Below are 15,368 nucleotides of genomic sequence, written 5' to 3' on the forward strand. Positions count from 1 at the left end.
AATCCCCGAATTTTGTTGTTTTTCCAATTTTATCCGATAATTCACTCCACAATTAAATTCGCTGCCATTTTTTTCTTCCTTCGACTGGATTAATTTATTTGGAGTTTAAAATAAAACACCGACAAAAGGTGCCCTAATGAAATAAACTAATAACCCAAATCTTGTTGACATTTACTGAAAAGCCTCCTCATATTCCTCTAAATCCTTTACCTTTTGTATTTCATTGATTTAAAGTAAATACATTCTAATAGCATTTGACAAATCTTAAGAAAAGGGAATCATATATATGAAATTTTGTTGGCTTTAAAATAAGCTAAAAGACCAACAAAAGGAGCATTGATGTAAGTCGTCGGCTCTGTCTCACTAGCATTAGTCCTACCTCCAACGAATTTGTCATCTACATTGGGCCCACCGACAAGGGCTCCTACTAAGAGGTTAGGGTCCGGTTTGGGTGATGCAAATACATTCCATCCTTCTAAGCATTTGATGGCTGTGGGATGACTTGCGATAGACGGTGAGGATGCACCCCGATGGTGGATCTGTCTCGGATAGTGGTTACCGTACCCGACCATGTACGATATTTTCATTGGATTATCTCCTAAAATGTAATCCACCTATACCAAAACAAATGTTTATATATATAATGTGCAAGCTGTTTTTGCGTTTGTGTATTAATTTAAGGACATTTTAACTAACGTACTTGTCGTTTGGCCAAGTGACGGAAAGAATCTGGTTGGATCTTGAGATTGCCGCAATTCAGTTGTTGAGAGGATTTGGAAAGGTAATCGGCGTAGATGAGGAGGAGGAAAGACAATGCAACGGTGTTTTGAAGGTTGCTACTGCCTTGTTTGTAAAGAAGACCGCCTGGAGTGTAAGTCATATGTGGACCGGGCGTTCCATGGAAAAACGAACACATCATTTTTTTCCGCCGTATCCTTATACGGTGCAATTGATAGCACATTCTTCTCAAATACTTCCTATATCAATAACAAGTTAGTTTCAACTATTTAGCTTGACATTGGATAATACATGTTTTGTTAAGCTTTATATCTATTTAACATTTTGTTAAAGTATAGTATTATGCAATTTTATACGATCATGATCACTTTTATCGTATTTATAATATGGCCCGTTTTAAAATAATTGAGAATCGATCGGGTCAAACCTTGGCAACGAGAACATTGACACCCCCAACTTTGTTATCCCATCCAAACTCGTAGTAATTGAAATCTGCACCAAAAGATTGACGATTGTCCGCTAAGTATTTAATGTAAGAATCTTCACCGGTCGCTCTTCTCAGCCATGCAGCTCCCCATAATAACTCATCCTGTAGAAAAAAACATCGTGATTTACATATATTTAAGAGCCAATCTAGATCCATTTAATATTTTAAATAAAAATATATAATTTTAGAATGCAATGGATTACCTCATATCCGTTAACACTACAATAAAATGGGCAAGCAGCAAGTTTAACACCTGGGTTATTGGTATAAGAACCTCGATGTGAATCCGCGTACTTAAAAGCTTTTAAAGCATTATGGAGCAATAGTTTAGAATAACTAGGATCATATTTTTTGAATGCGATCGAACCGGCCGCAAACGCAGCTGTGATTTCTCCGGCTAAATCAGAGGCCGGGTGCGGCGCTTCCACAGCGTAAGCGGTTCGTGGTGTGTCCATATCCTCCGGTCTCTCCCAACACTGATGGTCCGGGTTTGCTTCACCTACCTTAAGTATCATTACAACCACACACCACAATCGAATTCTCAATATAAGTATAGTTAATTAGCTTATTATTTTATTTGCTTGTGGAAAAAAAAATTCAAATAAACAATATAACAATTGTTACAAACATATAAAAACTACATTCCAAAAATCAGATGAAACCTAAACTAATATATAATATGCATGGACAAATCAAACTGTTAATAATTGTTTTAATTTAGAGGTTCATAAGACTTAAGATATGTTTAAATATGTATAATTAAATACAATTAATATTTTTTTTATTTTTGGTTAAGTAAACACTACAAGAAAACATCACATATTCCTACCATATATTTCATCAGAAAATCGTAGGAAACCGGCTTTTCCTACCAATTTCCTACCAAATATTTTTATAGGTTCTATACCGGCGGAAATTTTAAAAGGTAGAAAAATCGTAGGAAATTTCCTACGAAAATTTTGGTAGGAAAATTTTTGCGGTAGGATATTCGTAGGAAAGTACCTACCAAATTACTTCCATCTTCCTTCAGTTTCATTCTTTCTAATTTCAAATATTCCTATCATTTTCCTACCATTTGCCAGATTTTGTTAAAAAAAAAATTATTTTTTAAAATTAACAATTAAATTAAATTTAAACTAAAAGATGAATTAATTATTAATTTAATTATTACTATATATAGAGATACTATATATAAAGATATTATATATAGAAAAAAAAAACAAAGTAATTAAAAGGAAGATGAAGCTCTTATTTATAGAGCAGCTTCCTCATGTAAATTATCTCAGATCATCGATGTGGGACAAATGAAATTTTCCTATCAAATTCTTACGATATTCTTACACATAATTTTTTGTTAAAAATTGGTAGAAAATTTCCTACGAAATATTTACCAGCCATTGGCCCTACCACTTTTCTTTCAAATTTTGACCGCGTGATAGGTTATTGGTAGGAAATATCCTTTGAAATTCTGACAAAATATTTGGTAGAAAATTTCTTACCAATTTCCCATCACTTTCACTTTTCGTCAAAATTGCATAGAAAATTGGTCATAAAAATTTCCTACCAAATATTTCGTCAAAATTCTTGTAGGAATACAAGATGTTTTCTTGTAGTGAAAAGACAATATGTTGTAGTCGTCACATACTTGCACGAAGATGCGATTAGGGAGTTGCGAAACAGTCTTAAGGAGATAATCGGTGCCCCACCGGAGAGCGACGAGATTGTCCCGGAGATCTGCCGTGGACATGTAACTTTCGAAGTCAACAGCGCTCCACGCAAGCATCGTAGCTGTAAAAGCCATCGGAAAATGAAACTTAATGTTGTCTCCGGCGTCGTAGTAACCGCCAACAAAGTCGGCATTGAGGTTCTTGCCGTCGTTGAGTGCAGAGTTACGGCGCCACGTCATCCTCTGCTCCCTAGGAAGATATCCAGAGCGTTGACCTTCAAAGAATAGGATTGACTTCGTGAGAGCATCCGAGTAGTTGTGAGAGATCGCCGTTGGTTAGGCAATGAGGAGGAGAACGACAGAATAGGAGAAAATCGATGGCTTCATTGGTTTTTTTCTTCTAGGGTTTATTAGAAATAACTGAATAAGTCGATGCACGTACATGCATACATTTATATAAACTCTTTTCGGTCTTTAGTTATGGAATTTTCCTGTTTGTTGTTAACTAATGGGTAATAGTTTCTCTAGTAAATATGTAAATTGGTAACAAAAAAAAGAAAAGCAATGAAAAAGAAATTTGTTAACTTCAGCTCAATGAAATACTGTCTGAGTAATATTTCCTCAAAACTATTTTTTTATATAAAAAAAATTCCACATAAAAAATCGAATAAGTTAAAACACAAAAAAAATCAGGACGATACAATCATATCTAGAAGACATAGACAAATTTATGGATAAATATATATACATATTATTAAGATTGAAATGATTGAAATGAAAAATAGAGATATAATCCAAAATAACAAGAAAATTAGATAAATGATATTATTTTTGTAAAATAAAACTAAGAAAATGATATGTATGTCTTTATGATGGGTCTTAATCTCAGATAACCCTCCAAATTTTGTACAATATTTTGATATTTTTTTTTGTTATAAAATTGAAAAAAAAAAAAGAAATTGAAATCAGGAGAAGTTGGGATTGCTTTTGAAGTAGGCAAAGAGACCAACAAAAGGTGCATTAATGTAGGTCGTGGGCTCCGTGTGGCTAGCATTTGTCCGCTTTCCAATGAATTTATCGTCTACGTCAGGCCCGCCAATCACAGCTCCTACCAGAATGTTGGGGTCTGGATTGGGTGATGCAAAAATATTCCATCCTTGTACGCACCCGAATGCTTTTGGATGAGCCTTAACCGATGGTATTGATGCGCCACGGTGGTGGATCTGTCTCGGGTACTTGTCACCGTACCCTATCATGTATGACAACTTCATTGGATTATCTCCCAAAACGTAGTCCACCTACCAAAAGAAATATACAAATAAATGCTAAAACTTTATTGAATCTATATATAGGTTCCGATGATTGGTAACAAACACAATAATGTTTGAGAACAAGAAAAATTTGTTCATGCAATTTTTACAGATTGTTACACCTGTCGTTTGGCTATGCGGCGAAGAGAGTCTGGTTGAAACTTGAGGTTACCGCAATTGAGACGTTGAGAGGATTTAGAGAGGTAATCGGCGTAGGTAAGGAGGAGGAAGGATAGTGCGGCGGTGTTCTGGAGCTGGCTGCTTCCGGGTTTGTAAAGCAGACCGGCGGGTGTGTAGGTCATGTGTGGACCGGCGGTTTGCGGAAAAAATGCACATATCATTTTCTCTGCGGTTTCTTTATATGCGGTCAACGCAGTCACATTCTTCTGAAATATTTCCTGTACAACCACAATGATGTAACGTTAGTTTTTAAAATTTATATATATGTTTATTTTGAACCGGAGGTAAAACGAAATTAGTGGAGAAATATACACTTTAATTGCAAGCATTAATAGTATATATATATATATATATATATATATGTGTGTTTTATATGACTGGTTTTATTTTGTGGTTTTGGATATCATACAGAGAATTGGATCTAACCTTGGCAACGAGAACATTGACACCCCCAACTTTGTTATCCCATCCAAACTCGTAGAAATTGAAATCTGCACCGAAAGCTTGACGATTTTCCACCAAGTACTTTAGGTAAAAATCTTTACCGGTCGCTCTTCTCAGCCACGCAGCTCCCCACAGCAACTCATCCTACATGAAATAATGCGATTTTTTTTTTGTCAACCTTATACGATTTATATTAAATTAAAAACCGATATATAGTAGACCTATTAAAAAATTTATTGTACAATTTGCAGAAATGAAGGTAGATATATATACCTTATATCCATTAATACTGCAGTAGAAAGGGCAAACGGCTTGGTTCACTTTGGGGTTATTGGTATAAGAACCTCGATGTAAATCTGCGTACTGAAACGTTTTTACGGCTTTGTCGAGCAATATTTTAGAATATTTAGGATTTGACTGTTTGAATGCGATTGAAGCAGCTGCCAAAGCTGCAGCGATTTCACCCGCTAAATCGGAGGCTGGATTTGGTGCGTCTAAGGCGAAAGCGGTTCGTGGCGTGTCCATATCTTCCGGCCTTTCCCAACAATCATGGTCGGCTTGTGCTTCACCTACCTATACCATGCCATATTAATCCTATATTGTTAGTGTGTACGTCATATATATATATATATATATATATTCATTGAAATACGTGGACAATGATGATATAAAATTACTTCTTCTCAATGATGTTATGAAATTTTATTCTGGCGTATGTAATTATACACACCACAGATGACAGATTAAACAAAAAAAGAAAAATATATATTCCCCGTTTCCCGACTAATTTTGTTTTTTCAATGTAAAATTATTAAACTGATGATAACGCACGGCAAAAATGGTGAAAACCAAAATCTTGATAGCACTATGTACTGGTGAATACACATGATACATGAAATATAAATATAAAATATAGTATACTATAACTGGTATGTCCATATATATATATATATATATATATAGATGGTGAAAATCAAATTCCTGATTACAGTAAATAAAACGACGACGCATTACGGGGTTTGTTTATACGTACTTGGACAAAAATGCGATTAGGGAGTTGTGAGACGGTCTTAAGGAGATAATTGGTGGCCCACTTGAGAGCTACGAGATTTTGTCTTAAATCTTTCTGAGACATGTAACCACCGAAGTCGATAGCGCTCCAAGCAAGCATCGTGGCCGTGAAAGCCATCGGATAATGAAACTTAACGTTGTCTCCGGCGTCGTAGTAACCACCAACGAGGTCGGTTTTTAGGTTTTTTCCGTCGTTGAGTGCAGAGTTACCACGCCACGTCATCCTTTGTTGTTTGGGAAGACGACCGGAGCGTTGACCTTCGAAGAAGAGGACTGACTTCCTCAGAGCATCGGAGTAGTCGTGAGGGATCGCCGTTGGTAATAGGAGAAGGAGAAGTATTAAAACGGTTAAGATGAAAATCGATGGTTTCATTCTTGTTTATATATATAAAAAAATTATAAGGTCTTGGTGGGATTTTTTTTGTTTTGGCATTTAGTTTTGAGGGTTTAGGGTTCATATTTATAGAGCTATAACTTATCGTTTATGTATAGGTCTTTGGTTAGTTTGATAAGTTACCAATACGTATTGGTTTGGTAAGGATCCATGCATGTATTAAAAAATATTCAACATATTCTTCTAGTTATGCCTCGAGTTCTCTATTGTTTACGAGAAATAGTCTAAATTATTATCATAAATTTTTCTTACAATATAAATTTAGATAAAATATCTATGAATTTATTCATTTTTATTAGAGTCTTAATTTCATTTTAATTATTATTATATATTTCTTTTAGATTTGTGCCACTTGTTGTGAAAGCAATTTCTGTTCTGCATCTGTTTTTTTCTGACTCTATGTCTATAAACCCTCCATATTCTGGAAGAAGGTGCGATGCGAAAAAATTATTTTAAGGTAAATCACTCATCATTTAATTAGATTTTAAAAACAATTAATATATAGGCATAAGAAATATGTGAGGGTAAAAAGGTAGAGCTGTAGAGGAATGAAATCTGAATATTTAATTTGTTGAATTGGATGAGGTGCAACATCTTTTTGGAAGAACTATATTTTATCCAAATGTTAGCAACAAAAGAAACCCGTCTATATTACAATATATTTTGCAGAGATTTTGTTAAAATTAATTTCCAGAAAATAGTTAACATTTAACTCTGTACAGATATGATTTTTTTTTAAAACAAAGTATTTGTCATTTCTTTTTCTGCCAAAACAGACGTCAGCTGAAACCAATAAATCATACTGGATCTTAGTAAAGCATAAATGGACTTATTATGACTAGAACCCGATTTTAATTAGAAAAACAGTACCAAAAATAATATCTATTTCTGTTAATATTTTACGTGTTTCTATTTATGGTAACTTTGCTAAAATTATATTTCATAACCAATGATCGAATTATATATGAAAAGGAATCAGATTATATCAGTTGTCTTCGGTTTTTAGGGATATTCATAAAACCTCCAAGTACTAAAATTTTCAGTTGTAAGACTCAAATCTTTTGAAATTTTATAAAAACGCTTTTGGTAAGCAAAAGGTAATGAGCTTGTTAGAGAAAACGATGTGTATCATCTAAGAAAAAAACTTTGATCGATTATTTTTTTCTGATACGCTTCTCTTTACGACGAGTTCTTTCTTGAATTTAGCTTTTATGCAATGATTCGAAATCCTGAAAGAGAGACGTCTTATATTTTAATCAAATCGTACTACATTTTTGTTTTGTTTTTGACAGCACATGAATATTTGCTTAGCGGATAGTTTTTACCACGTTTCAACAAGCTTATAAAACAAACAAACAAACAAAAATTAGATATCTTGTTCTGTTTCATGAGTATAAGACCATGCTCTTTTATTTCTTTACACAATGTTTACCTTGTTCCGTTAAACTTTGGTGTATGATTATACTTTATTATACTTTTATTCTAGAAAGCAGATACAGTATTTTCTCGCTTCTATCACATCATCTTTCGTTTTGACTAATTTGGTCGCGTTAGACCATGATTATCCAGGTCTGTTGGACCGTCTCTTATACCCAGATAATATTATTTAATTTCGTTTGAAGCTGAAAAGTTAAAAAAACGTCTCTAATTTGGGGACAGTAAGAAACGTTTCTCGGAGCCACATGTAAATTGTTGAGTGGACTGAAAAAAGATGGACTGAAAATTTCATTTTTCTGTGTTCTAACTTTTTTGTCCGTTTCTAAATTTCGTCTCTCGTAACCACGTTTCTCGGATTTCATGTAATAATCAACCCAAAACAAAAGATTTCTACTCACAGTTTTTAAACCCAAAATATTAAATAAATATAGCTTTAGAAACCCAATTCTGTCTCTACGATAATCATGCTCTTATATGTTCTTTTAAAAATATTTCATTTCAAGCATATCCAAACTGAAGCATTTTCTATTACCAATAGTATTTCAATTAGTATTAAATGTACATTACATTTATTAGTATCTCTGACCAACCGCTATTATTGGTTTTAGTTGCGGGATTTCGATTGTTTATTTATTTTCCTGCTGATACCCAAGTATAAATTGTTGACTATAGTTGTATTATTGTAGACAATTATAGTCCATAGAGCTATTCTGGGAATGATTGTAATCATTACAAAAATAGTACGGACACACAACAAACCAAAACCAAAATTGATATTAATGCTCAAGTTAAGTTTTGTAGTTTTCTTTTGGGTGTCAACATGCTCACGTACGTATAAAATTTCGAGATACAACGAAAACTAAAATTGAAATAATGATTGATGAAAACTGAAAGTATCTTATTCTCTTTGGAGAAATATTGAATGCAAGGATAATTTCAAAACAATAATATTCCCTTCGGATTTATTTAGTTGTTATGTACACAGATTAAAAAAAATATTAATTGTATTAGCTTTTCAATATAAAACATCATTAATTATCTATTTAAATACAATTCAACTAATAATAAAACAAATTGCATAATAAAAATAATTATAAAAAATTAAAAACTAATAAATATTGCATTAAAAACTGAAAACGACAACTAATTTAAAACAAAGAATTTTAAAACGACAACTAATAAAAAACGGAGGGAGTATATGATAATCATGTTGATCCAGAGTCCACGCCATAATCGATTTCTATTTGATCTACGTTCTTCTTTGTCATCAGAAACTTCTTATATCGTAAAAAATTGTCAAAATTAATTTAGCTCTGAAATCTCTCGATCGGTTAACAAATAACTTTGCAATTCATAGCAACCACTATATGTATATGTGTTATATGTGTTGTTATATCCATTACATCTGATTAAAAAAAAAACAAAATGATAACCAAGTAAAGTAATCCGAATGAGATATTCAGATATAAAATTTCTTTAAGGTAAAAAAGATATCGTAGCTATATATAAAAAGCTTATTCTTTCTTTGATTCGCTTCGGCAAGATGAGAGACGTATAAAAAAGGTGTACTCCCATGCTCAAGGAATTTGATTTCCGATGACGTCAGCTAAAACCAGGATTGGCTGCAAAGTAAGCCAATACACCAACGAAGGGAGCATTGATGTAAGTAGTTGGCTCGGACTTGCGGAAATCGGACCGGTCATCATCATACTTATCGTCCTCTCCGGGCCCACCCACCACCGCTCCAATCAAAACGTTCGGGTTCGGTTCGGTCGAGTTGAAATAAACCGTCCCGTCTTTGCACCCGATGGCTCCTGGATGATCCACGATCGACGGCAGTGATGAGCCACGGTGATGGATCCTCCTTGGATACCTCTCCCCATAACCGACCATGTATGATAATCCCATCGGATTCTCCCCCAATATATAGTCCACCTTCATTTTTTTCCAAAAATTAAAAAAAATTAACGAATAAAATATACAATACTACAGCTCCGTAAATGTTGTTTTTTTTTATAAGAAATGGTAATTCACCAAATAAGTAAAATCAGTTAATTAAAAATACATTCCTACATATGTAATAATATCGTGATAGTAAGCTTAGCTGGTCCTCAAATATCAATATAATCCATCAGATGACAAAATTAAAAAAACATCCTGATATAGTACAAATAAGAATGAAAAACTGATAAATATATAGAATGGTGTACTCTTAAAATGAAAATAATTGCCAGTTGAATTTGGATATCTAGCAACCATGATAATTAAATTTGAATGAATCATGTGTATTGCTTTGCTTTCACTCATGGTGTAAAGTCCGGTTCAAGTGACTCAGCAACAGAGATGCCAGAACAACCAAATTACCAACTCAGACCGTCTATATTATATATATAATCTGTGAATTTTCAGCTAACCTGTTTCTTGGCGAGGCGGCGAAGATGATCAGGAGGGACGGCGAGGCTACCGCAATTGAGGGAGAGAGAGCTTCTAGAAAGATACTGAGCGTAGACAAGGAGAAGGAAAGATATGGTGGTCGCGTGCTGGAGCTGGCTACCGCCGGGCTTGTAGAGAAGACCGCCGGGAGTGTACTCAACGTGCTGTCCCGGTGACTCCGGCACCAAACTACACATGAAGCTCTCCGCCGACGCCTTGTACGCCTCTAGATTGTACATATTCCCTCCTATAACTTCCTGTACCGGAAATTAAATATTAAACCTTCTAATTCATTAATTGGTTCTTTACAATACCGGCTTTGTGTCTTAACCGGGTCATTTTGGGTTCACGTACACGGAAAGAAAAGAACATCACCTTTACATGCACGTGCAAGGCTCGTGTTTCTATTTTTACTTTGGTTTGACTAGAGTAATTCGTTCAAGTTAAGATTTCGATTTGATCACGTAGCTCTAATCATCGGTTACTATAAAATTTGGGCCTAACCTTTGAAACGAGAACATTAAGTCCACCAACTTTGTTGTCCCAACCAAATTCGTCGACGTTCTCGCTAGCACCAAACGGTTCACGGTTACTCTCAATGTAGTTAAGGTAACTTTCATCCCCAGTCGCTTTTCTTAGCCAAGCTGCTCCCCACAATAACTCATCCTACCCATCCATCAACAAAACAATCCAAAATTACATTTTTATATATTAAAAAAACATCTAGAGAAAAATATAATTTTCATCTATACCACTAACTTTTTTTCTAGTAATCCCAAATGTTAAATTTATTTACCTGAAATCCGTTGAAATCGCAGTAAAAAGGACAAACATCGTTTTTGATATCATCGTTGCTGCTATAGGCACCACGGTACATATCAGCGAACTGAAACGCTTTTACAGCGTTTTGGAGCAACGTCTGAGAGTAGCCTGGATCCGATGATCGGAAAGCAATCGAAGCGGCTGAGAGGGCCGCCGTGATTTCTCCGGCCACTTCGGAAGCTGGATTTGGGGCATTTACGGCATAAGCAGTACGTGGTGTATCCATATCTTCTGGCCGTTCCCAGCAATTATGATCTGCAACTGGATCACCTACCTATCACAAGTTCGTTTATTTTTTTCCAACTTTAGTTAGTTTGCATATATTTATTCAAACCTTCTAAATAAAACGATCATTGATGAATATAAGAAATATACCCAAAAAAAAAGAAAAGAAATATACCAATCAACATCAACATCATATATTAGTATCTGATTTCTCTAATATTGGAACAAAGAGAATTGAAGGATTCTGAGAGAGAAGTCTCTATCATCGCATCTCTCAAATCGTATTATTAAATGATCATATTATACGTCATTTAAATTATATGATGTAACGACCTTCTAATTATCTAGAGGTTTCAATTATAGTCAACAAATATTTATTGCTGTTGGTTCCAAAAAAAGAAATAATTGGAAAATCCCGCAACAAAAATTCTGGTCATCGAATATTATATACGTTCATAGCAATAACTTTTTTTGATTTTTCTCTTAGTTGAATACTAAGTATGTTACTTGTGTTTATGCGTGTGTTATTAACCGGAGTGTGTCAATATGTTCAAAGAAAACAACAAATAACTCGCTTTTTCCGTAAATAGCTAAGTTAGTATATTTGTTTTATAATTGTGATATTTATCTATTGAGAAAGAATTCAAAAAAAAAAAAGGGAAAAGGGAGAAGAAGTAAGGAGAGGGCCAGAAAAAGTGTGACGCAACGACAAAAAAGGTAAATGCAGAGAGACTCTTGAGAGTCCAAAAAAAAATTAAAAAAAAAAACAGCCACTCACGGGTTAGTTTCATTTGTTGGCAACGAAAACGAATCAGTTTCCTAAATCGTAGCTATTCAATTCAACTCCCCAAACTACCCCTTCCCGTACTGCGTATTCACTGATAAAATGCCACTCACCGTCACCGGCAAAAGCAGTAAGGTACCTGGACGAAGATGCGGTTAGGTAGCTGCGAGACGGATTTGAGAAGATAATTAGAGCTCCACCGGAGAGCGACGAGCGAGTTACGGAGATCCGGCGAAGGCATGATTTCGCCGAATTCAATTACGCTCCAGGCGAGCATCGTTGTGGTGAAAGCCATCGGGAAATTGAATTTGACGTTGTCTCCGGCGTCGTAGTAACCGCCTGTTAAATCGGTGTTGTGTGTCCAACCGTCGCTCAGACCGGAATTCCGTCGCCACGTCATACGCTGGTCGTTCGGGAGGTAACCGGAGCGTTGGCCTTCGAAGAATAGGATCGATTTGGAGAGTGCGTCGGAGTAATCGTGCTGGCTCGACGTCGACATTGCCACACTAATTAAGAAGACGAGGAAGAGGAAGATGAGAAGTGAGAGAGGGAGGCGAGGGTAGTAATGTAATTTCATGGTAACTCGACTCGTCGGAGGAAAAATAAAAGTCAGTGGTTATGGGAATTTTTGTTATACAAGTACAATATGGAGGTGGTGGTGGTGAGGGAGATGCCACTGTCTGTGACTCGTGCAACTACGAGTGTGTCACGAGATGTCTTTTTATAGTAACAAAGTTGGGAGCAAATATTTGGTATTCTTTTAATTAATACACCAGAATCAAGGCGTAAATATGTGATTATTTAGTACCTTTTTTCCTTGATAGAACTTTTATTTAGTGCTAGTAGTTTCTGTAATGCGATGTACAGTATGTTCTCTTTATTTTCTTAATAGTAATCTGATTCATTTATTATTATTTTCTGGAAAATAAACTGTGTATCTATGTTTTTATGCAGTTTTGTATTTAAATGAATCAATCGATACTTGAGATTTTTTATTATTAATTAAATTTAATTGAGAGGTTTGAAATAAAAATACGGATGCTTAAAGAATTTCTTCCATTAAAATTTTTAAAATCCACCTTTTCCCCTCTAATTTATAAGAATATTGTTGATTGTGCGTGGGATTGTGCGTGTGCTAGCACTAGCAACAAACGAAATTGGAGCGAGCAAGCCCACGGTGTTTTGGTTTTTGTTAAAACTAAAGATAATCCAAAATCGAATATACTTTTTTATTTTGTTTCTTTTATCATCCCCTTTATGGATGCAATGAACATTTCATTACATTTTATAATGAACAAGGGGATTACGAAAGTATAAACGACAGAATCAACATGATAACAAAACATTAATCTCTCAATATAATAAACCGATAAGCAACAACAAAAATTTAGAATCTCGTGACAATGGGGGACCCGCTCGATACTGTAACATGATTCTGGCTTTGCGCATAAGCGTTAAGTTGCTAAAGAAGTGGATGCAGGTTTACAAAAATCACAATTTTTCTGAGTTTTTTGTTAACTAATTTTTCTATGAGTTTTTTTTTTCTTTATAAAAAATGAGTTATTTATTAGAAACCATTACCCTTCACATTTTTTTTCCCAACCGATTGTGTGTTAATAGTGCCTCGTCTTAAATGATTAGCCGTTACCGTCCACGAAAGACACTCTATCAAAATTTTTTTTTTGTAAAAATCATTATATAAGATATAGCATACAGTTTTAGCTGAGATATTAAGATCATTGATTGAAAAGCATACAAATAGATTGTTAAGTCAGCGCAAACAATTGCCCCTATTTTTATACTCTATACAATATATATAGAACACAGTGAAATTAGATCTGATAAGAAACAGAATAATCATCTTCATTTCTAAAAGAGCAAGATCCATATAAATATACATATACTTAGCCTCCTTGCAAAGTCAACCGACTCCTTGTACTTTTAGAACATAAATACTCACTGACTCACTCCACTTGGAGTTCGTTTATTTCAAATGCGCACGTTTACGTCTGCACTCACATTTTAAATTTGCTATTCCATGCAGTTTGCATTCACATTTTCAGCTAAAATGAACAAAGCTAGGGACTAAACCTATGGTTTGACTGTCTGAATAATTAATTTTTAGAGATATTTAACCCTATGAATAGATATATCAATTAGGTGGTCTCCCGACATATTGTGGATCGATTCCCACCCAATCTTTGTTAATAAAATTTAATTGAGAGAGCAGAATTAAACTATGACAACATTTTTCATGCTTAGGCATTACAACTTTACAGTACATATGGCCCAATCCCATGATGTTACTATTTTATGTTTGTACGTATTGTACACTACAAGAAAACATCACATATTTCTACCATATATTTTATCAGAAAATCGTAGGAAACCGGCTTTTCCTACCAATTTCCTACCAAATATTTTTGTAGGTTCTATGCCGTCGGAAATTTTAAAAGATAGAAAAATCGTAGGAAATTTCTTACGAAAATTTTGGTAGGAAAATTTTCGCGGTAGGATATTCGTAGGAAAGTACCTACCAAATTACTTTCATCTTCCTTGAGTTTCATTCTTTCTAATTTCAAATATTCCTACCATTTTCCTACCATTTGCCAGATTTTGTAAAAAAAAAATTATTTTTTTAAATTAAAAATTAAATTAAATTTAAACTAAACGATGAATTAATTATTAATTCAATTATTACTATATATAAAGATACTATATATAAAGATATTATATATAGAAGAAAAAAACAAAGTAATTAAAAGGAAGATGAAGCTCTTATTTATAGAGCAGCTTCCTCATGTAAATTATCTCAGATTATCGATGTGGGACAAATCTTGAAATTTTCCTATCAAATTCCTACGATATTCTTACACATAATTTTTTGTCAAAAATTGGTAGAAAATTTCCTACGAAATATTTACCAGCCATTGGCCCTACCACTTTCCTTTCAAATTTTGACCGCGTGATAGATTATTGGTAGGAAATATCCTTTGAAATTTTGACAAAATATTTGATAGGAAATTTCCTACCAATTTTTCATCACTTATACTTTTCGTCAAAATTGCATAGAATTGGTCATAAAAATTTCCTACCAAATATTTTGTCAAAATTCTTGTAGGAATTTGTAAGAATACAAGATGTTTTCTTGTAATGGTAGAGTTTGGACCATATCAGAAAACAGCAAATGCTGTCTGCATAACGAACTCAACCGTAATTAGTTACATTTTAGGCGTCTCTTTTTATTGCTTAATCTTTTTTTGCGGTTTCCCATCGGTTTTAGTTTTTTTTTTCTACTTCTCTAGTTCCTCTTCCACAAACTAAGAACTCTTTTTAATTTTTATATGAAACAATTTTTTTAGCCAATCATATGAAAC

The 15,368-nt window shown here is 34.1% G+C and overlaps 3 protein-coding genes across 3 annotated transcripts; all 3 read right to left on the minus strand.

Annotated features, from left to right (window-relative positions):
* Nucleotides 1-278: 278 nt before the first annotated feature.
* On the minus strand, nucleotides 279-3,278 carry LOC18028345 (endoglucanase 22). Its single transcript, XM_024148615.1, is given in 7 exon segments — nucleotides 279-614; nucleotides 701-922; nucleotides 924-977; nucleotides 1,166-1,327; nucleotides 1,429-1,444; nucleotides 1,520-1,728; nucleotides 2,871-3,278. Coding segments are annotated over 7 exon segments (1,407 nt in total).
* Nucleotides 3,279-3,856: 578 nt separating this feature from the next.
* On the minus strand, nucleotides 3,857-6,294 carry LOC18028346 (endoglucanase 23). The gene is made up of 5 exons (XM_006411632.2): nucleotides 5,859-6,294; nucleotides 5,099-5,398; nucleotides 4,808-4,969; nucleotides 4,324-4,599; nucleotides 3,857-4,189 (listed from the first exon to the last, which is right to left on the minus strand). The coding sequence occupies exons 1-5, from the start codon at nucleotides 6,267-6,269 to the stop codon at nucleotides 3,857-3,859; spliced, it is 1,482 nt and encodes a 493-aa protein (XP_006411695.1). The 5' UTR covers nucleotides 6,270-6,294.
* A 2,845-nt stretch (nucleotides 6,295-9,139) lies between these two features.
* Nucleotides 9,140-12,723, minus strand: LOC18028347 (endoglucanase 24). Its single transcript, XM_006411633.2, has 5 exons — nucleotides 12,131-12,723; nucleotides 10,957-11,256; nucleotides 10,665-10,826; nucleotides 10,142-10,417; nucleotides 9,140-9,662 (listed from the first exon to the last, which is right to left on the minus strand). Exons 1-5 carry the CDS (start codon nucleotides 12,566-12,568, stop codon nucleotides 9,330-9,332), a joined length of 1,509 nt encoding a protein of 502 aa, XP_006411696.1. The 5' UTR covers nucleotides 12,569-12,723; the 3' UTR covers nucleotides 9,140-9,329.
* Between the last annotated feature and the right edge of the window lie 2,645 nt (nucleotides 12,724-15,368).

The sequence above is a fragment of the Eutrema salsugineum genome, unplaced genomic scaffold, assembly GCF_000478725.1.
Source record: "Eutrema salsugineum unplaced genomic scaffold, Eutsalg1_0 scaffold_1, whole genome shotgun sequence".
Taxonomy (NCBI): domain Eukaryota; kingdom Viridiplantae; phylum Streptophyta; class Magnoliopsida; order Brassicales; family Brassicaceae; genus Eutrema; species Eutrema salsugineum.

What these genes read in the sequence shown, in the direction of transcription:
- LOC18028347 (XM_006411633.2), bottom strand. Translation starts at nt 12,568, where the DNA reads ATGAAATTACATTACTACCCTCGCCTCCCTCTCTCACTTCTCATCTTC. An exon ending in GCGATTTCAACGGATTTCAG is followed by an intron (nt 10,827 to 10,956) that starts GTAAATAAATTT and finishes ATGGATGGGTAG; the next exon opens with GATGAGTTATTGTGGGGAGC. An exon ending in GCCGCCTCGCCAAGAAACAG is followed by an intron (nt 9,663 to 10,141) that starts GTTAGCTGAAAA and finishes AAAAAAATGAAG; the next exon opens with GTGGACTATATATTGGGGGA.
- LOC18028346 (XM_006411632.2), bottom strand. Translation starts at nt 6,269, where the DNA reads ATGAAACCATCGATTTTCATCTTAACCGTTTTAATACTTCTCCTTCTC. An exon ending in CTAATCGCATTTTTGTCCAA is followed by an intron (nt 5,399 to 5,858) that starts GTACGTATAAAC and finishes GGCATGGTATAG; the next exon opens with GTAGGTGAAGCACAAGCCGA. An exon ending in GCAGTATTAATGGATATAAG is followed by an intron (nt 4,970 to 5,098) that starts GTATATATATCT and finishes TATTTCATGTAG; the next exon opens with GATGAGTTGCTGTGGGGAGC.